The sequence below is a fragment of the Schistocerca piceifrons genome, chromosome 1 (assembly GCF_021461385.2).
Source record: "Schistocerca piceifrons isolate TAMUIC-IGC-003096 chromosome 1, iqSchPice1.1, whole genome shotgun sequence".
NCBI classification, from domain to species: Eukaryota; Metazoa; Arthropoda; class Insecta; order Orthoptera; family Acrididae; genus Schistocerca; species Schistocerca piceifrons.
The window spans coordinates 300,820,087-300,843,238 of record NC_060138.1 but is presented as its reverse complement, the minus strand read 5'-3'; the positions used below and the strand labels follow the sequence as shown (position 1 = coordinate 300,843,238).

General features: G+C 41.3%; 1 protein-coding gene across 4 annotated transcripts in view; it reads left to right on the top strand.

The window, feature by feature from the left end:
* LOC124788828 (ran GTPase-activating protein 1) overlaps positions 1 to 23,152 on the top strand; it is a 132,823-nt gene that overhangs the window by 65,766 nt on the left and 43,905 nt on the right. For all 4 annotated transcript variants that reach the window (XM_047256135.1, XM_047256128.1, XM_047256112.1 and 1 more), the window contains exons 5-7: positions 280 to 552; positions 2,508 to 2,692; positions 22,230 to 22,398. In XM_047256135.1, coding sequence (XP_047112091.1) covers positions 280 to 552; positions 2,508 to 2,692; positions 22,230 to 22,398 — 627 coding nt within the window. The remainder of the gene's footprint in view (positions 1 to 279; positions 553 to 2,507; positions 2,693 to 22,229; positions 22,399 to 23,152) is intronic.

The following is a 23,152-nucleotide window of genomic DNA, read 5'->3' as shown; positions in this document are numbered from 1 at the left end:
GAAAAGATCATGAGAGATTTGGTCTCTCATGGGACTTACCAGCAATTGTACTTCCAGTGACCCGTGTGCAACTGTAACAGAAAAGGGGAAGTGGCAGTGGTATACAATGTATTCTTTGCCACACACTGTACAGTAGTTTGTGGTGTAGATGTAGATGTAAATATAAATATGTACATTGTTTGAAATTACCAAATGGGTGATGTACATTGTTAAGAATTTGTTGCTAGGACTCACCTGGAATTTGTCATTTTTAACAGGTTCTTCTTATGTCCGTTTCAGACTGTAGGTACTCTGGAACATCTGTCAATGCCACAAAATGGGATATATCATGTTGGTATAACAGCAATATGTGAAGCCCTGACACATAATCCTAATTTGAAGATATTGGACCTGAATGACAATACTATCACAGCAAAAGGTGCTCTTTCTGTAGCCAATGCCCTCTCTAGCCTCCAGAAATTGGAAGAAATTAATCTTGGTGATTGTTTACTTAAAACTAAAGGAGCAATATTACTGGCAACTGCCCTCAAGAAGGGACATCTCTTACTTAAGGTAAGTGCAACTTAAAAGACACCAATTCATGTAGAAACTTATTCAAAGAAACGCAAAAATGAACACTATTGACGTTAGGACACTACAGAATCATGATCTATGAAGTTCCGGATGGACTGCAGTGTTGGACGAGAGTGTGTGTGTGTGTGTGTGTGTGTGTGTGTGTGTGTGTGTGTGTGTGTGAGAGAGAGAGAGAGAGAGAGAGAGAGAGAGAATATTTTTAAACAAGAATTAAAGTTTTTAAGCTGAACTAAAATATTAGTCCTTTTTTGTGTGCCTACCTCTCACATAATGCCTCTACTACAGAGTAAGTAGTTATTGTTTTTTTACTCATTTCATTTTAGAAAACGTTTTTTGGTTCTAAAATGAAATAAATAAAAGTAACCACTCACTCTGTAGTGGAGGCATTAAGTGAAAGGTAGGCACATAAAAAAGAACTGGAACATTGTTGTTCAGCTTAAAAACTACAGATCTTTTTTAAAAGCTCGCTCGCGCTCTCTCTCTCTCTCTCTCTCTCTCTCTCGCTCGCTCGCACACTCTCTCTCTCTCTCTCTCTCTCTCTCTCTCTCTCGCTCGCTCGCACTCTCTCTCTCTCTCTCTTTCTCTCTCGCTCGCTCGCACTCTCTCTCTCTTTCTCTCTTGCTCACTCGCGCTCTCTCTCTCTCTCTCTCTCTCTCTCTCTCTCTCTTGCTCGCTCGCACTCTCTCTGTCTATTGTCCTAATACTGCAGTCCATATGGCTCTTCATAAATCAGAATGGTTGAGAATATTTGCACCTGTTTAAGGAAATTTCATGTGTAACTTTGATGATCCCAATCGATCATGACTGTCATATGAGGAAAATGAAAAACTGCAGGAAGGACCACCTAGTTGGTGCCCTTAAGGCATGATTCACATACCTACTTAAGCTCGAGGTCACCATGTCACATAATGTGACAGCAGCACTCCTAGTGCATAAAATCAAAACTGAAACATGCAACATCTGATGAGGTCTTTCCAGGCATCTTAACATGTCATCATGGAAGAATAAATGCCTTTAAAAGAAACTGGTGGCAGTTAATTCATTATAAATTAACTATGATTCAGCAGTTGCAGTGTTCTTATATGCCCATAATGGATGAAATTCTTTACTAATGTGAATACAACAAAGTACATAACAACAGATACATAGCAGTGACACAGGCAATCTTAGTTGACAAACAATGACGAGTAACCTAGCAAATCTCTTCCACGGGCCAGATTGAAACCAATTGTGAGCAGCTGGTTGCCCACTTGCAACCTATTTGTTGTGTCCTGTCGGAGCCAAAATTATCCTTCTATCCTCTATGAGAGTTCCCAACACACACATTGATTTCAAGAGTTTAGAGCACTCTCAAAATTATTAGACTAAATAGTAGCTTAACACTATTATTTTGGTGGCTACTGATTGATTGGCTTTTGCCTCAATCAATGCAGATTTTAACAAGTTCTCATAGGTATTCTGCTAGTCAACAGGTGTCCTTAATCTGTCCCTGACAAAATACAAGAGATCAGTTAAGACTTTAATTTCAGCTTACACTAAAACCCCAGGAGTTTGAGAGTTAATTGCAGTAGTCATTGGCCAACCTACTACACAAGAAGATACAACAGCAGTATTCCCCTTCTTGTGTCCATCAGTTGATAAAAGCTTTCAGTTGTTGTAAGAAAGTCACATAAACTTCCAGCACATATTTTCACTTCATTTCCAAAACTACTGTAGGGAGCATAAATTTGTCAGACACTGCTTTTTGTAGGTCTGTGTACTAATATATCTGATGAACAGCCATCTTCTGTAAATGTATTGGAGGTGCCCTTGCAGACTTGTCCGTGAAGGTTGAAAGTATTAAGTGGATAAATATCTTGTATATAATTTATTCTAGGCACTTCAACTTCTATGTTTTACATAGACTTTTTTTACTGTGTCTGCATAAATTTCAGGAAGTTCATTTGGGCTATAATGAAATAGGTGCCAAAGGTGGTTTAGCATTGGCTGAGGCAATGCGTAATAAAAGTAACCTGAAAATTTTAGTTCTTCAAGGAAATCAGTTTGGTGATCAAGGAAGGCAGGAGCTACAGTCAGAATTGAAGCACAGTGGACGTATTGGAGCTCTAGGAAGCCTTAGGTAAGATATTAATCAGTTAATAATTAGTGCTTTGATGTTTATGTAAAAAGTTTATTCTCCCAGTGTGTAGGTATATGTGATTGCATTCATGATTCTTTAAGTTATTAGCAGTTACACTACATTGCACCATTACACTGTTCAGAACAAATTGCATTGGGAGCTCCAGGATACTACAAACATTACACTGCTCTCAAGAAACTGTGGGGCATCTTGAGGCCTTCTCTGCAGCTGTAAGATGATGATGCCTGCAGAAAGTGGTTTTGAAGTTTGGAAAAAGTGTTATAGCTGTCCATATGAGGAATAAAAGCTATTTTACTGGTCAGGATGGGTGGTGGTGTGAGTGTGAGGATCTTAGGGTGAGCAGGTGATCAGCATTCGAACACAGTTTATTGACTGGGGAAGCCCAGTGGCTGACAGTAGCAACAGCAATGACAAGGCCGGGAGAAAGACCCGCTTTTATTCCATGTGGATAGCCGACAAGCGCGCGTGACGACCCTGCGGTGTGGACTCAGCAGGGATGGAAACATGCATTCCCTGCTGGACGGTGAACAGTAGCATGCTGCTTCCTCATTCCCGTACAGGAACATAATTATTGGGGACTTGAAACCATCATAAGACCCTTATATAATGGTGCAGCTGTAAGATCCCCCATGTTGGGCACCAAAATGTAGCGGATGGGAGTGGTTGCACAGATACATTAGTAAAACATTTCTTGCTTGTCAGGCTGCGCTCTAGTCTGTCGTGGGCATTACCGGGTTTGTAGGTGGATTGAGAGACAAGTGTGATATGTGTGGGGACGCAGCAGTCAAATAAAGGTAAATATAAAACAAGTCTTTATTCATTCCATTAAACTTGACTCCACAATGTAACTGTTTATAAGTGGCTGCAGACAGATATGAGGATGAACATAAACAAACCTTTAATTACTTCATCCAACAAGTAGTCACTTAAATGTGTTTCTGCCTTTATGTAATTTGGGGGCAGGTGGCTGGCGGAGCGTTGGCTGCCAGGTTTGGGCAAACAGGCAGATATCCTTCATTTGTGGCCCTGTCAGCAGAAGTGGCATGGCATGGTGATGATGAAGAATCCAGTTGTCACAGATTGCCCAGCTGGCCAAATGCTGATGGACTGGTTCGGGTGGGCTTAAATGCTTCTGCTCTCCACTAGTGGCAGGCTGCATTTGTGTGTCATGCTGAACTACCTGGAAAAGAGGCAGTGACTGGCTGTTGTAACTGGCAATGGGTCAGCTCTAATTCTTCCTGGTGAGTGGCCTGGTTTTGTCACGTTGAAGGCTGTGATGTGGAAGAGGTGTTAGTCCACTCAGAATAAGGGTCACTGGTCAGTGCCTGGCTGACTCCAGTGTGACATGATTACCATCCTGTCACTCCACTGCTGGCTCCAAACCCCTTTAAAACTTTTTTCCTTTACAGTTCTTCCCCGCTACGGAATAAATCTGCCCTCAGATTTTGCTGATACGTAAACTCCGGTTTATTTGCAGTTATTTACAGTTCTCTTTTTCCAGCTCCACTCATGGTGTCACTTTGTCCTTTGGGCTATGTACATTTTCTGTTCTGCTTCACTATCTCCTGGCTTCACACAGAGGTCTTTGTTCTTGTTTACAAACTCTTCACTTAAACCCACTTTCAGTCCTACTAGCAGCTACACCATTTCACATCGTAGGGAAGGAATGTGGGTCCAGAAAGGCATGTGTTCCTTGAGCTGTTTAAAGAGTCATTCCATGTCAAATCAACACATAAAAGTACTATTTTCAACTTCACCATATCTGATTTTTATGCAGTTTTTGTATTCATTTTACATAATGAGAGAATAGAAAATGCCAAATTACAAAAGTTTAGCAAGACTACAGCAACAGTTTTGGCTGCCCAAAGTTACGGACTGATGACCTCAGATTTTAAGTCCCATAGTGCTCAGAGCCGTTTGAAGGGGCAAAAGGGAAGAGGCTGGTGAGGTTTAGGAAAAGGAGTAGAGTTTGGTAAGTCTCCACTGATCCAAGCTTTTGGGTGGCTTTCCTGAGCCCTACTCCTTTTCCTAAACATCACCAGTCCTTTCTCTTCAGCCCCTTTTTCTTCCCCTTGAATTCCTCTACAAGAAGAGGAGCCTTTGGCTCCAAAAACTAGCAAATGTCAATACCTTTTATGTGATTTTATCAATCAAATTATATTATATTTTCAAAAATTGATTATTTTTGTTAAAAAATCAAGTTGGAATGACATCTGCATTAGCATGTATAAATTATATGTACAGCCAAGCCATACAATAAAACAATACTAACTGTATGCAGACTGCAACAAAACGACATAAAGAACTGAAGTACATGTTAACTGTTAAAAGAAGTTGTATCGGCAACACCCAGTAAGACAGCAGCGTGAACAGGCCAGCACAAGCATTTCTGTTTTGACCAATCACAGTTAAGCTGACAATATGAAGAGGCCAATAGCAAGAAGTATTCTTGTTTTGACCAATTACAGGTAACTTGCAAGGCAAGCAGGTCAGTAGCAAGCATTTTCATTTTAACCAGTCAAAGCTAAGTGCACCAAGTGGACAGGCCAATAGCAAGCATTCTTGTTACCTGAAAGCAAGTCAGAAGATATGAAATCAGGAGAGTGAAGGGTTTCCTTTCAAAGCCTGGGTGGCAGTATGGATGATACATGTACAGAGAAAGTTCTATCAGAAGTGGTGTTTGTGTTTTGTAACTGTACATATCTGCCAGATGAACATGGTATTTGGGAGGATCATACACTACTGTAATTCTTTCAAGAAGAATGGTCACAACAGATGCAAGAAAAGTCTATGTAAAGTGCAATTGTGGATTGTTGATATGATCAATGTCATAATGACAGACCACAAAATATGTGACAGAGTAGGAAAAAATTAACACTGAAACAAGGTCTGTAGCTGAACCAAGTACAAGGGTCATCCACAAAGTAAGTACCGTTTCTATTTCTATCTGCAGCAGCACTACGATCACAGTTCCGAGCATGCGCGACAGTTACTCTGACTCAAGGAGAAGATATGTACGCCATTTTCAGATTGCTGCTGCCGACGTGTGCTTTGTAGTGCTTCTTGATAATGTTAGCCGTAATTGGAAATGCTGCTGCATGTGAAATCAGATCTGTGATTAGTTTTCTAAATGGAAAGAAAGTTAAACCAAAGGAAATTCATCGGCAAATCTGAGAGATATAGACAGAGAGAGAGAGAGAGAGAGAGAGAGAGAGAGAGAGAGAGAGAGAGAGAGAAAACATACCCACAGAAAAAGTTTGAGAAAGTGTCAAAGGTATTCCAAAGTACAAGGGTCGTTTCAATAATTAAAGAGACAAAACAATACTTTTTTACTTTTTCAGCATAATCCTCTTGAATATGTGTTCCAATGGGCTACAAGCATTTTTATTCCAGCTGCAAAGAATTCTTTATCTTGATGTCTGAACCAATTTCCCACAAACTTTTTCACATCCTCGTTGTCCAGGAACCTCTTCCTACGTGATGCCTCCTTCAGGGCACCAAACAAATGGATTAACTAGGTGCTAAATCAGGACTGTAAGAGGAATGAGGCAGTACTACCCAGTCCATTTTGTCGATGGTTTCGCAGGTTAGTTGAGCAGTAGGAGGTCGTGGGTTGTCTTCCTCTCCTCTGACATCCACGACATCTGTTTCTCATGGCTGGCTTCACCTTGTTTAAAAGCAAATCCAAGTAGTATTGGCTGTGCATTGTACACTGCTCTTTGAGATAATCACAAAAAACTGGACCTTCAGCATCCCAAAACACCGTCAGCCTGACTTTTCCTGCTGAACAGTTTTGAATTTTTTCTTGACAGGTGAGTTGGTGTGCTTCCACTCCGTGCTTTGTTTTTTTGATTCTGGCTCATAATATTGAACCCAAGTTTCATCACAAGTTATAATTTTGTTGAGGAAGTGCTCACCTTATCTTTCATAACGTTACTTTAGCTCTGTGCACAAACTCAACCTTGTTTCCTAGTGTAGCCGCTTCAACTCCTTTGGGACCCATCTTGCACATGTTAAGCGGTACTTCAGCTTGTTACAGATAATGTGATGAACTGTACCATTACTAACTTGAACCTTACCAACTATCATTTCCACGCACACATAGCGGTCGGCATGAATAATATCATCAATTTGACTTTCAAGTGAGGGAGTCGAAACTGCAACTGGTCGGCCAGAACGGTATTTGTCAGTCACTGAGTCGTGACCATTTTTGAACTGCTCTACTCACTTGTAGAGATTTGCATGATTCATACAACCTTCACCATAAACTTTAGACATTCTGTAGTATATATTCAATGATTTCTCATCTTCAGCAAGTAAAAAACAAATAACAGAATGTTGTTCAACTAATGTGGACGTTTCAAGGGGACTCACCATCTTGAAATGTGTTTTTGAGGTAAAGTTGATACGTCAGCTGAGCAGGGTTCATCACAGCGATACCAAATGAAGGTAGCAATCTGGCCTTACTAACAGTTTTTTCCCCAGACCAATTGTCTCTTTAATTATTGAATGACCCGGTATGGGAGAAAATGCATAGACTGAGGCAAATGTGGAATCTGAAATTATAATGCAGTTGAAAAAGAAGTTAATTACTAGCATCACAACCAGCGAGAAGATCCAGCTATTGACACTTCTTCTGAAAAGTTGGAGCATTTGAAGGACTGGAAATGAATTTGGGGCCTCAATCTACTTAGTGAGAAAAGCAAAACTATTAGTCAAAGAATGTGATATCTTAACAACTCCCAATCCAAAACGTAGACATGTCCTAAGTGAAACCACTGTGAAATGTGTTATAGTATTTTACAACAGAGAAGATATAAGCCACTGTTTGCCTGAGAAGATGGATTTTATTTCTGTTAAATAAAACAATCCCAGTGTTCATAAATAAAATGTCTGGTGTTGGAAAACACGAAAGAGCTGTATCAAGCATTCAAAGATGTACATCCATGACTGAAAATAAGATTATCCAAATTTTGTCAGTTACAACCCAAGAATTGTGTTCTGGCTAATGCAACCAGTACCCATAGTTTGTGTATTTGCGTTATTCACTAAAATGTGAAGCTCATGTTAGAAGGTTACAAATTGAAAGTGTTGACATGTGATGCAGACTATCAACACACAGAAACATTGTCTGGCTCAGATAATTTGTAATCCCACTCAGCTAAAATGTTATGTCAGCATGTGATAACTGCCAAGGTGCATATTCTTTCATGGAATACATAGGAGAGTTGTTTGATGAAAATGGAATTGATGAAGTAGCATACAAACTGTGGACATCTACGAATATAACAACTCTTCAGGTACGCCTGTCTTCTGTGGGAGACTTATTAGTAGGCCTCATTGAGAGATTAAAAAAGGCTCCTGCTACACTCCTTCATAGCCAGCCAATAGTCTGAATTTCTGCAGCATCTGAGAGAGAGACTTTCTGACAGTGAATACATCGTTATATGTGATTTTACAGAGAATTATGCATTTATCATGCAGGATGAGTTCAAAGGGTTTCAGCGGAAAATGTGCAGGCCACCATCCATCCATTAATGTTTATTTTAGACATTCCAAAACCGATGTAATTGATCACAAGCTATTTTTTATCGTATCAGAATACCTTAAACATGTCACTGTGTTTGTTCATCTTTTCCAACGTCATTTGGTTAACTTCATGATTTTCCATTTCCATAGAACACCCAAGTACATTTATTACATCTCAGATGGTGCTGCAGTCCAGCAAAAAACTGCAATAATTTTTCAAACATATCTTCTCAGCAGAATGATTCCAATGTCTGTGCAGAGTGGCATTTCTGTGCCATACCCTCTTGCAAAGAGCTGTGTTAGGGTATCACTGGTATATTATCAAGAGACTTGCTGCCCCTGCCAGTCCGCAGTGCTTCTGCAACTCTCAGATAATGATACCTAGACACCTATCTGAATGGTATTCCAAAAAGATTGTACTGGTTCACTTTCATTATGCAACTAACATTGAGTATGATGAAGAAGGATCTCTTCTTCAAGGGGATTTTGCACAAATCTGCACCATTGCAGGTATCCACAAATTACAATATTTTATTCCCCCTGGCCATAACAAAATTCGAATGAAGGTTTTCTCCAATTCACCAGACATCAGAAATGAATATGTAACACAGATCCAAGAAGGCTCATACATTGGTGATATTGTAGAGTTCGTTGCATGTATGTACAGAGGTCATTGGTGGGTTGGATGTGTGTTGAATATTAATAAAGATACCAGAGGAGTTACAATTAGCTTCCTTACAATCTGAAGCTGTGTGCTGAGCCTTCCACAAATGTGGTTTGGCTGGAAAAATATTATCATCTTTTGCATTGAAAAGACGAAAAGACTTTCACAAATACTAGCTTCTGCCCATTAAGGCCTTCGTCAGAATTAGACAGCAAATACACATACATACACACTCATGCAAACCCAACTCTCATGATTGCAGTCTCAGGTAACTGAGACTGCAGTCATGTGAGTTGGGTTTGAGTGAGTGTTGTGTGTGTGTGTGTGTGTGTGTGTGTGTGTGTGTGTGTGTTTTGTCGTCTAATTCTGATGAAGGCTTTACTCGCCAAAGGTTATTATTTGTGATAGTCTTTTTGTTGTGCCTATCTGCGACTCAGCATCTCCACTATATGGTGAGTGGCAACTTTCGTTTTTACAACATTGTCACAGTCCATCCTGGATTTTCCATTGTTTGATGGGTGGTGCAATTATGTTATTTGCATTTTTCATTCCCTTGTCGTGTTATGAATACACCATATTTGATAAAATCACCATATTTGATAAAATCACCATATTTGATAAAATCACCATATTTGATAAAATCAGAGATAGTCAGGTTGGCAGCTGCGTTGATTTGACATGGAATGACTCATAATGTGCTTACATTTATCTGTACAAATACTACAGCAGTATCGTATCATTAAGATTTAATCGGTAATCAAAACCATGAGGTTAATTCAAATGAAACCTGGTCAGTGCATCTACCTTTGCCTTACAAGTAAGGTGGCACCACGTAAGTGCGGGTAAAGTGATGTCATATATTGGTAGAGAGACTGACGCATGTGCACAGTTTGATGTTGCATAGTGCCAGTGTGGTTTCACGCCAAAGAGAAAGTGGTCACACAAACTATCGTCCACTTCCGAACATGCAGGCAAGTAAGCAGGAACAAGGAGGGGGTAGATTTTTGGCGGTGGAGGTAGTTGGAGGCCGTGAAATGTATCGATGGGTGAAGGCTGTGTACAGTGAGTACAGTCTGAGTTGTTAAAATGTTGTGGAATGGTGCAAATGATTCCTTGAGGGGCGCGAGTCACTGGAAGACGATGCTTGTCCTGGACAGGCTCATCGTGTCATCACGCCAGAAATGTTTGCGGATGTGAATGCGGCGGCAAAGTGTGTGACTGGGCCAGGCCTGGATCTGACAGCAGCCTACTAGCTGCTTCAAGGATGGAATTGACCGGCTAGTGTCGCAATGGGATAAATGTGCCAACAGTTTTGGTGACTATTTTTGAGTATGTGTATTGTGTGTAATCAAATTTTTGAGTGAATAAAATCGTTACCATCACCTTACACTAGTGACCGGGTTTCGTTTGAATGCCCCTTATACTTAGAGACTAAAGAGGTCAGTGGCAGCATTTCCATTGTTGCATTCATTGTATTTACTGGGAAGAACTCTATGCTGAACTCAGGTTAACTAACTTCATATTCGCAGTATGCACATAGTTTATCATTACATTCTTCGTATTTCTTTGTAATGAAGCTTGGTATCTCAACAAACAGATACCTCTCATTCCGAACAAATGCAACTAGTTCTGTGACCCCATTTGATGAGCTGCCCAATACAATGGACCAACCTACTGGGTCACCTACTCTCCTCTGCGCGTTACTTTCCAGCTCCTCTCCTCTGCCCATAATACATTTTTTCCCTGTCTGTCCCGACATACTATTTCCTAGGCTACCCTCTTGCCCATAAGACATCTTCTCAAACTTTCCTGTCACATTCTCCCGAAACACCGAATTAATACAGACATCATTGGCGGATGTTCTGCTGTTACATGCACTGCTTCCCAGCAGACCTAGAGCAGTTTAATTGATATCATGGTGACTAACGATATCACACACCCATGTCTCAGCATCTTACTGCTTTGGATCAGGTGTAATGTAAAAAGAGAAAATCTGAACCATCTGATTCTAGTGTGATTCTCAGTGCGTGCTCTACTTGCTCAATGCTGAAACTTGTGTCTAGGAACAGCAAATCTTTGTGTCGATCGAGTGCGCTGATCGGCTGGCCTCGGGTCACCAGGTCTAGCGCTTCCTGGGGGCAGACAGTGAAAACCTGCATTCACCTCTAGCACAAAGAACTATTTGATTAATTCCATGTGAAATTCAAGATTGTCTTGTGTGGAAGTGCCTAAGTTGTTTGTGCAGTTTATAGGACCTGCAGTTTACTTTACCAAAAACTCCTTGAAAATATACCCCACAACTAAAAATGTAGTTAAGTTTGTATTCTTCCCAAAGTATGAGTAGTTTTTCATTAAAAAAATGTTCCACTTCTCCTCTTAACTAATTCTGTATGTTTCTGAGTGTAGAGAACTAGGCGGACAGATTTGTCTGAATACTGTATTTATCGCAGATGTCTGCATAAACAGTGTGGATACTGGTTTCCTTCATTAATCTGGATCTGAATTTGCTCTTCGAGTAGTGAAGCTTTACATACATCTCTTGAAGTTCGTATCCAACTACAGCAGTTTATGGATAGCTGTTGTTTCCATGTAACATACCTTTCAGCAGATTGTACTTGACAATTGCAATTATATTCACAATCCTGGAGTTAGAGAAGTATTCATTAATGCACTGGACCGGAATGGAGAGTCAGAAACAGCTGACAGGTTTTGTGATATAAGCTGGCTAGCTTAATAAGTCTAGTATTAGGGAAAGATCCACACATTACCAGTGTTGATTTACTTTTTATAAGTGTTTGCTGTATTTTGAAAATTGGACTACTGCAGTTGATAGTCCCAGTACTAGAGGCATTGAAAATTTTCTTGTTAAAGATGTTTCCCATTAAGGAATTGCCTGTAAGTTACACTGTGTTGCAGGAACTCAGGGTTATTAGTGTTACCACTTCTTTGGTTCAATGGTATAAGGTTAGAAGGGAGGAAAAAAAACTGATTGCCATTAGCGTTTTGCCAATAAATAAACAGCAAATGGAAATTGTCACTGCTAAAGACAGTGAGTTAAAAAAGTAAAGCAAATTGTCAAAACACTCTTTCTGTGGGTAGAACCATGATAACATACACGACAGTATGTTTCTTAGATACAATTTATAAGCTTATAAAAGTCCCTGAAATGAGATTTTACATTGTGTGTATGAGAAAGGAGACATTCTGCATCAGATTCTTGCAGTAAATATTGTTTTTACTTTATCAGTTTCAATTTTGATGAAATTTTCTATAGATTACACACTTGAGAATGCTAAAATTTCATATGTGGAAAGAACAACACTCTGGCAGCATTGCTCTTTCCACAATTTCCTGGAATATCAATGTTTGAGAAATTAAAGATTACAAAGTGATCTGGAAGTGTATTCTGTAGTAGGGCCCTGGAGGTTAAAGAGTGAACTGTATTTCTCAGGTTCTCAAATGATGTTTTGCATTCCTAAAGTAAAGAAAAAAGTTTGGAAATATTGACAATAAAAGCTTTTATTACTGCCTATATTGCAGTGCACAGATTGCAACTATTTTTCCATTTTCCAACATAAGAAATGCACAATAACCAAAACACGTGAACAGTACACAGGTGAATACTGTAAGGTTTCGCTGTCTGCCACTGGAAAGTGCTACATGATGCAAACTAGAGACCAGCTGAATGCAGCCAATCGGTTCGCATGACCAGTACCAAGATTTGTTCTCCCCTGGACAGAATGTGCTGAACTACCACTTGTTACCTCTATCTTATTATTAGGAAAGCAAGTTCCATGTTCACTTAATTTAATTCTAACCTAAAAGCTACTCTAACTTGTTACTTGAACTTCATCTATCTATAGATCCCCCAGGGACTCAGCATTTGGTTGCTGGGTATGGGTTTGGCGACCCTGGGTTCCTGAGCTGGGGACTGGTTAGTGCTACCAGTCCTCTGTTACTGTAAGCTCCGAGCTTGCTTCAGTGACCCCCATGTGGCACAGCAGTGGAATGTTGTCCATCTTGGAGAACAGGGGCCTTGGCGTCACCACCTGGACTGCTCAGGCATACAGGGCTCTGTCTGAGTCAGCGGTTATTTCCCTAGAGTCGCTTGGGAACCCTGTGGGACAGTCCCATCAAACTACTACTGCTAACGAGACGGGTGTACCATCAGATAGTATCTACATCCATTCATCAAAGAGAGCTCAGTTGGTCAGTCCTCCCAAGAAGAAATCTCAGAATCATAGTAACGAGGCATTAGTGTGCCATAACATTATTATTGTAAGCAGAACAGGGGAACCTTTGAGAAGGTCTCCCCTTTCTGTACTCACAAGACATTGGAGGGTATTGCTGGGTTCCTACAAAGTGTCAAACGACTTCGTAATGGAACACTTCTAATTGAAACTGCTAACTCAAACCAAATATTTAAGCTTCTGGGATGTATGGCCTTAGGTGACTACCCAAAAGGGGTGGTTACCTGCTCCGATATAATGAAGATGGACCCCATGGAGTTACCTGAAGAATGGAAAAATATAGGTGTCACGGAAGTGCAGTACTATCTGAGAGTCAGTGGCACACTGGAAAAATCTGCAACATTTATTCTAACATTTAGTATTCCAGAATTACCTGAACACATCCTTGCAGGCTATATCCATCTTAAGGTTCGCCCATTTGTTCCTAACCAACTTCCGTGCTTCAGATGTCAGAGATTTGGTCATAGCACTATGGGTTGGCTACGTGTGGAAATTGTGGAGGTTCGGCTCACAAATCAGGCAATTTTTGTTTACTTCCTCCGAAATGTATAAACTGCCCCGGCGGTCACCCAGTGAGGAGCAGAAAGTGTGAGGTCTACAAGAAGGAAAGGAAAATTCAGGAGTTGAAAGTCAAAAGACGCATACCCAGTGGTGAAGCTGAAAAAAGCTTTCAAAGCTGTACAACCTCTGGTTTTCCTATTTCTTTTGCATAGGCTCTTAAGAAGCAAGTCGTCATGTGTGATGCCTCCACACAAATTCACACCACAGATTCAAGTACGAACACATGCACTTGTCAGTGTACCTGTGGTGGGGAGGGCATGTAAACGCTATACTTGAACCAGAAATCATTCGGAAGCTGTCGGCGATGGGTATACCACCTAAGCCACGTAACACTGCCCACCGTCAGAAGTATATTAAGTCCTCCCCTCAACCCAGGCACCCATTTTCTCCCATAGATAAGAAAAAACCACCTTCAAAAAGTAGTTCACGGTCAAAGAAAGTAGCAGTTAAACCTTCGGATTGGCAAGCCCTCTCCCTCTCAGATGAGGACTATACTCTTCAGGACATGGACTTCCAAAGGGAGGAATAGGAGAGACAGAAACTGGCTAACGTTCCCCTGACCTTCCTGGTAAATCACTGCCTCAAGGGAGAAAGACAAGACCAACCACACCTAACACGACACAGCATGGTAACAGAACATCCTAATTCACAGAAGGACTCAAATTACGACAGTCGGAAGATAAAACGTCAAGCACAGCTTGTACATCATTCAGAACATAATTCAGCTATATTGACAATGGATAATAACCACAAAGTACATATACAGCATTTGGAACAGTCGCTGCTAGAAGAAAATGCTACAGCCGTTGCTATTGGTCGGCACACACCACGCACAGTGCGCCAGATGTGGCACGGATCGCAGAGGGAATGCCTAGTGCAACGTATGCATAAATACCAGACTCATTCCACACTGGAATCAGTATCAGACAGCACCTGAAGAAGACAGCAAGTCACGCAGTTGAAATATCGTGCAGGAAGGATGCAAATACCGGCAGAAATGCAATTAAAAATGGATGAAAAAAAAGTTGAGAGATTGTAATGTGGAGTACAAGTTTGCTTGTACTTTGTCAAGCTTAAGATCACTTTGGGCCTCTGAAGACACCAAGGCGGCACCACATTCCATCCCTATCTGTGTATTTGGAGGTCTGATAGATCCAGATCCTTTAAACACTCAATAGCACATATCCCAAATGGCTTGGTAGCATGGGGCCGATTCCTGCTGTTCAACGTTGGGTTGGACCACTGCACTAAATGCCAATTGCTGAGGTGACATTGAGATTTTCAGTGCCTGTTGATCCACAAGGATACAGTATCAAATCCAGAGTGGTGGTTCACCAGCCTCTGCACACATACTCTGAACTGAGCTGGTCCGAAAGGCTCCTGTCGATACCTGATGTCCTCATGGTGGACAGTGTCTAACATCTAGAGGTAGGAAATATGTGCTAATCCATAGACCACACTGCCATAATCTAAACATGATTGAACAGATGCCTTATAAAACTGCAGGAGGTGAAACCTATCAGTTCCCCATGCTTTTCCACTAAGGCATTTCAAAATATTCAATGACTGGAAGCTCTTTGTTCGTAGGCCTTTCAGATGTGGCAGTCAAGTTAATTTCGAGTCAAATAATAAACCAAAAAGGCACAGTTTCTTGAAAATGTAAAATATTGTCCCCTGTTGTGAACAATAGTTGGTTAAAATTTCAATGAGCACATTTAAAATTGACACATGTAACCTACTCTGACGAGATCCGAAAACCAGTTGTCCTGGCCCAGGTTTCCACTCTCCTAATGGTCAGCTGTAGCTGCCTCACCGCCACTGTAACATTGGAGGCTGAGTAGAAGATTGCGGAGTCATCCACAAACAGCATTTGACAGGGCTCCTGACTGCGGAGGAAATGCCATTGATAGTAGTGGCAGACAATGTGACACAGTACTTTGCCTGGGGGGCCCCGTTCTCTTGAACATAGCAGTCACACAAGGCATTGCCAATATGATATCGAAAACGCTGGTCCTTGAGAAAGGATTGGATAAGAAGTGGCACATGTCCATGTACTCCACATTCATGAAGTTGGCGAAGGACGTTGTACCTCCAAATAGCGTCATATGCTTTTTAGAGGTCAAAGAACACACAAATCAAATGGTTTTGGCATACGAAGGACTCCTGTATCACCGTCACAAGTTGAATTAAGTTGTCAAGGGTGGAACATAGCACCTGAAACTGCATGGGGAGCTGCTCAGATGACATCAGGATTCAAGCAGCCAGCTGAGGTGGCAGTTGATCATGGTTTAAAGTGTCTTACCCAAACAACTGGTAAGTGTTACACACTGGTAACTGTTAGGGGCGCTACGGTCCTTGCCTGGTTTCCAGAATGCCCCCTTCCAAGTGACAGTGTACTGTCCATCAAACTAGATCTGATTGAAATGAGAGGAGCTGTCATTTCACTTCAGAGCATAGATGACAAAGCATAATGGATCTCATCAGGTCCTGGAGCAGTGTCTCTGGCCACAGATGGAGCCGATTCCAGTTTCCAACCAAGGGAGGTAGCGTAGCATCCAGCACACTGGACTCGCATTCGGAAGGATGACGGTTCAATCCCGCGTCCGGCCATCCTGATTCAGGTTTTCCACCATCCTGATTCAGGTTTTCCATGATTTCCATAAATCACTCCAGGCAAATGCCAGGATGGTTCATTTGAAAGGGCATGGCCGACTTCCTTCCACAACCACACAGTCATGGCGGACTTCATGTCAGCCTCACTGCTGGAAGGAGGTTCTGCTTACACAAGGCTGCACATCGGACATAGATCTTTAAACACGTGGCTTTCTCCTCCAGCAGGAGGATCCAAAACTCTGTGAAGTTTGTGGTGTGCCACTTTCAATTCAGCATATATTTTTGGCAAAGAGTCTGTATACCGATACTTTGGCAGCGCTCAGTCTCGATGGAGATCTGCTCACCATCCTACCGATACTGATTTTAGTGTCACAAGCGTGGTGAAATGTTGTAAATTGTCAGCCCTCATCCCTAAATTGGTGGGGAAGGGATGCAGACAATGCATTACAAACTGCTCCACATGTAGGTACAGCCTTCATCCCCACTCTTGGGAATGGCATGCTGTTTTTTTGTGTGGGTGCTAATGGCCATGATGGTTAGCACCCCTCACCGTGAGTCATCATATTTACATTTCTCATTCTACTCCACAAAAATTTTTATGTATGAGAAAAACTATTTTGGCCTATTCCTATGTGCTCTCGGCACCCACAAAATCCCACATCTTAAGTCAGGTGCACTCCTAGCTCTGGCTTTGCATAGTGATCTTTTTGATGCTAAACCTAACAGATCACACTGTGTGACTTGGTACAAGGGCCTGAATGCAAGTTACACTGCGTACAAGTTACTAGTGTTAGTGGTTTGGCCCTCGAGCCAAATGCTGCAACTGTACCTACACCTGACATATTGAGCAAGACTTCGAGGGTACAAAGATACCACTGAACTGATGACACAAGTGAAAAGTTTGTGCTGCTACTCTCAATTGTTGCTGTTCTAGTTGAATCATCACTTGCAGTCATCTGCCATCAGAATGATGCATACATTCTTCATCATTGTTGATCCATTGGTCTCCAAAACATCCCACTTCTGACAACATAATTGGTGTAGGAGTGAGATGCCCCACATTGGATGCCAAAGTCGAGTGGATAGGAGTGGCTGCACAGGAACAAAAGTCAAACACAAAACAGTTCTTGCTTGTCAGAATGTGCTCAACTCTTCCATGGATGTCGTAGGATTCGTAGATGGCTTGGGAGACAAGTATGGCATGTGGAGAAGATGCAGACAAACCACTGCTGGATATAAACCATTTCTTTATCAAACAAATGACACTGTATGACTCTAGAAACATTTTAAAGTCTCAAATGTGTGTGATTTATATACGGAGATTGAGGCGATGAACGAAAATTTGTTCTAAGCCCAGGATTTGAACCTGGTCTCCTGCTGACTAGGCAGATGCAATAACCACAATGCCACCCTGGTACCGATGCCTGGATTTCGAGTGGGATCTCTGCTTTTATTCTGTGTTGAGCTACTATTCCAATACATTTGCAGAGCCTCTGCAGTGGTGTTAAGAGTTTAGGGGAGTACTAGATGGGGTTACGGGATTAAGTGTGAATGGGAATGTGGATTGAGGGAGGGCGGCGGGGGGGGGGGGGGGGGGGATGTGTGCTTGGGTAGTCAGTGCAGTTGTGCAAAGTCATTCTGCCAGGGTGGCGTAGTGGTTAGTGCATCTGCCCAGTGAGCATGAGACCTGGTTTTGAATCCCAGCCATGGTACAGATTTTCATTTTGTACTTCAGCCTGCATGTGCACATCATAGTTCTTTATTAATTCCATTAAACTCTACTCTACCGTGCAACTGGTCAGAAGTGGCAGCAGACAAGGATGAGGATGAACATAAAACAAGACTTTAATTAATGGTACAGTCATTTAAGAGTGTTTCCATCATCATGTAATACCCTGTATGCAAACCAGTGAAAAAACTTTGGTTCAAGTCCACATATGTTGCCTATAAAAGGTAAATGTGAAGATCTACTTAATAAGTTATTTGTTTGTTCCATGAATCAGTTGTACTACACATTATAAGTAGCTTAGCACCTGCTGCTTTGCTTGTATGATCTGCGCAGACTTTTTTTTCCTTTTCTGTAATCAACTTTTTTATGTTGTTCACAAATTGCAATACCTTCTAAACTTTCCTTGCTAATTAAGGCCATATAAGCATGATATTTCCCAAATGCACTTCTGACCAAAAAGTGATTCTGGTAGCGGCAGTCAAATGTTTTTGTTAATCATGTGTTTTGCATTCTAGTGGCGATACTTCCATAGGAACTTTCATCCCCTAACACATTCTTTATATTTAGCAGGGAAATAAAATACCAATTTTCATACTTCTTTCTTCAGAATTGCCTTAATAGCAACGTATTTTCAAAAAGTCTTTCATCCCCTATTTTATCCCCTTCATACCAGAATTTCGAACAATCCCTTGTCAAATGATGTCTGTTGTGTAACAGGTTTCTATCCTTAGCAGTTTAGGCAGGGTGGTGATGAGTCAGAGTGAGAGTCAGTCAAGACATTGCCTTCTATATATAGAGATTATGCGGAGCAAATTAATTTATAAACTGTTAATTTCTATTTACTTGTAACAATGGGGCACAATGTTCGTTTACTAGTGAGGCCGAGGGCTTCAGGGATTGCTGCTTGTAACTAGTTACCTCCAACCACTCATTCCCCACCACACAACACACATTTTGGACAGTGATAAGGGGTATTAATCACCTTGCTCATAGCTGTCATCATCCCAAATAGTAGGTTTTTCATGAAACTTGGACTGTGTTGATCAGGTGTACATTTGGGGCACCAGATAAGGATGAAGGCTCCAAGTGCTACTCTGAGATGAAGAGGTAGGTACGAAAGACATTCGTGGTGAGTTGCATTAAACTAGACAGAAGGCTGTTGACTCAGAAAAGCCTTCCTAAGCTGGGCTCTGGTCAGTCACTTAGTACTGTAAGCTCTGTGGTGCTCCAGTGGCCATCATTGAGTGCCACAGTTGTAAGTTGTTTGACACAAGGAATGAGGATCGTAGCTTAACCTCCTGGATTGTGAGGATGGCATAAACCTCAATCCTGGAGGTGAGCTTCGTGCAGAAGTGGTATGTGACAGGTAAAAAAAGAAAGCTAGGACTCTTGCGGCACCTGATTTATATTTGCCTTGCTCAGGGATACAGGACTCAGCCTGAGTTAACTTTTAAATTGCAAGCTGATAATGGGAGTGCGGCAGTTTCCGTTCAGCTAATAGGTAGCTAATCCACCGAGATCATCAGTCAAGAAACATTCTTAACAATAGCATCACACATAGTGCTTGTAGAATACTTCTATAATAAAGAGCAAAAGCATTGTTTAGAGGTTGGCAAAGCGTCTAATAATGGGACACGTTTATTGGAGAGAGCGTCTTACATCAAATTAGACAGTTGTTAAGTGCAAAGATGCTGGGCAAGTTTTTGGTAGCCAGGGAACTTTATGAGACTCTCAAATGTAGCAGTGCACATAGACATTGACAAATTAAACAGCTGTTGAGTGCAAAGGTGCTGGGTAAGTTTTCAGTAGCCAGGGAAATTGATGAGACTCTTAAATGCATTTGTGCACATAGACAATGAAGAGTTAAGGATAAGCAGAAAGGGTAAGTTGTGTTACATGTATGAGGAAGTGGGTCAGTAGTTAGCTTGAGTTTGATTCATTGATTTTACTGAAATGCATTACAGTTACCTTCTCAATGTTGTTTGTCAAAATCCTTAAACAAATGTGCTCTTCACTATGAACACCTAAAACCATAGCATGTGAGAGACAGACTACATTTGGACAGTGAAGACAAGTTGTGCGTAAGTAGAAGCTCTTGTACATCACCAGAGCGGAGTAAAATTTTTTGGAAAAAATAGCAGCAGCATTGAGTCTACACAACATGGCATTTATCAAAGAAAAATAACAGGACATGCATATAACTAAACTAATTTTGTATCTGTAGCCAAGAAAATTAATCTGGTCCAAAACCACCTTTTTTTGGTACTGTGATGAACAAAACACCTAAAATAGATTTGTGAACATTCTAATGACCAAATAATGAAGGGACAGCCAACAAAATAAGTCATCTTAGTAAGAATTTTAACATGTAGAGCCTGGAAACCTAGGTGGAGACGTACAGCACTTGATGCATTTGCCAGACCAAAATGAGGTTGCAAGCATTAAGAAACCACTGATTTCAGGCTGGCTGATTGTATGTTGAGGGTAAAAATGTGACACGGTCATGTACCATCTATAAGCAAACAGCCCCAACGTAGTATAAAAAGGCCACCAGTTAACAAGTGGGCGAGTGAACAGAATTCAATAGTTAGTGTTGCTGCCAGCAGACAAACCTCAGGTGTCTGTCAGCCAACAGCAGAAAATTACGTGAGTGAAAAAATCTATTGAATTAAGCTTGTACATGAACGATGACTTGCATTCTTGCCTGTACATACCTCTGGACTGTGGTTAGTTAGTCTATCATCGCATACTTGTACCCAGGTCTGATTCACACTTGCAGTGTGATGTGTAACAGATCCTGAGAGCTCAATTTCAGCAGTAAGAAACTGGCTCCTTTTTATGATTTGAGTCAATGTGATAGGCTAGGCAGGCTATTTGTTATAGTAATTTGAATATCTAGTAAGCCTCATCTATTTTCTGCGCTCATTGAAAATTATGACCCCAATGTCTGCACTCTTCGACATGTTGATGTAAACTTGGGAAGAAGTGATAAAATCAGACTAAGGTACCAACACAGAAGCTCATTTCTTTATGTCTACCTCCCTAGCATGATACCTGAGTCTTTTTGTACTGTCTCCAACCATAGAGATCTGATAAACCTCAGCTAGACCCTGCCACCGACCTGTTCTCTTGCATAAAGCCGCTCACGTGCCAAAGAGATTCATACATGTGGAAGAGTTGAAACCACTTGCCCAACCCATGTGCTTTCATTTACAAGAGACAAGAAAGATGCTGTCAATGTGCTGAAGAGTAGCCATCTTTGTAGGTGACACATAACACTTCTGGTTTCTCCACCTCACCATACACTTACTAGAAGTTGCTGTATTAATGTGTGTGCATAATAAGCTGTGCAATTACCCATTCTTACTTTCCTCATCTTAACCTAAAGCGTGGGAAATTGGTTCTTTCTGTGTTCTCTGCTTTCCACTCCACACACTGGTGCTGCAGGCTTAATCAGAGCGCCATTAGTAAATAATTTCGATTCTGTCCATCTGCCACTTAAAAGTATCATACATAAGGAGCCCATCTCTCAAGTATTACTCAAAAGGCAGGGATTGTGTCAGAGGGGGGGGGGGGACAGGAAAAATAATCTTTTTAAAATTGAAGTTATTTAGCAGCATAGCTCAATATGTTTGGCACCTTGTTTTTACAACTTAAGGCAATAAATGAAAGTCAAGCTCTGCCAAATTGGCTTTCGCCAGTTCATTCTCTGAGCCACATACCTTAAGTTTTTTTCCTCAGACAGTAATTACTTCTTCTTTACACTTATCATCAATTTTGTTATTTATCTAATGCATCCCCCAACTTCTTTTCTTATCTTGTCTTATATCCTTAAATTTCCCAGTGTATCTCTTCTTTCAGTTCCTTGTCACTTGTTTTATGTGTAAGTTTAACTAAATTTGGTGAGCAGTAAATTGATTAATTTTTGGATTGATTCATTTGTAAATTCCTCTTTCTTTATACACACACACACACACACACACACACACACACACACACACAAAATACTCTTTAAGAGTACTGATATAGTTGCTTGCAGTTCATAGCTGCTTTTCAATGCTGATATCTTGTTTCATGTGGACCATCTTCCAACAGATATGCGAATTTTTCCTGCTAATATCTAAACGGTTTCAATAAATATTGTGTATGTTCTTCCAATGTTCTTTGCAGTGAAGATGAAGATGAAGAGGAGGAAGATGATGAAGACGAAGATAAAGAAGACAGTGAAAGTGAGAGTGAAAGTGAAGAAGAAAATAGTGTAACAGAAGGACTAGAGGAAGTTGTACATATCCAAATAACAGATAATAAATCAGTTACTCAAGTTAAAGATGATGTGCAGGTAATTGTCTGTAGAAATGTAACAGTATGTATGCATGTTCAGTCTTATTACTCTTACAATTTTTTGATCAGTTTAAATTGCAAAGCTTTACATTATCTACAAAAACTGAGGAACCTACTTATGCAGACATGTTATGATCTCAATTAACATGTGGGACAGCTAATTATCCAAGTTTGACATTTTTAAATCTAACTTCATTAATTTAATTCTAACATGAAACATTCTGATGAACAGAGATGCACTAGTTTTTAGTGTAACTTTCACTGCCAAAAAGTCCTGAGCAACATGAAATACTAATGTGATGAAAATTTGTTTACTTGCCCCTTCTCTCTCTCTCTCTCTCTCTCTCTCTCTCTCTCTCTCTCTCCCCCCCTCCCTCCCTCTCTCCCTCCCTCCCTCCCTCCCTCCCCCTCTCCCTACCAACCCCCTCCATCCTATCCCCATCCATTTCTCTCTCCCCCTCCCCCTCTCATACACCCTCCCTCTCTCATACATCCTTCCACCTCGCCGTCCCCCTCCCCCAACACCCTCTGCCTCCCCCTCCACCACCACATATCCCCCCACCACCTGCTGCCTTCCCCTCCTCCATGCCCCCCTCTATTGCTCGGCCCCCCATCCCTCCCACCTCTCCGCTCTCCTCTGTCTTCCCCCCACCCCGCTCCGTGTCGCCTCTGACTTCCCCCCACCCTGCTCCACCTCGCTTCTGTCTCCCCCCCCACCACTCTGCCTCTCTCTCTCTCCCCCCCCCCCCCAC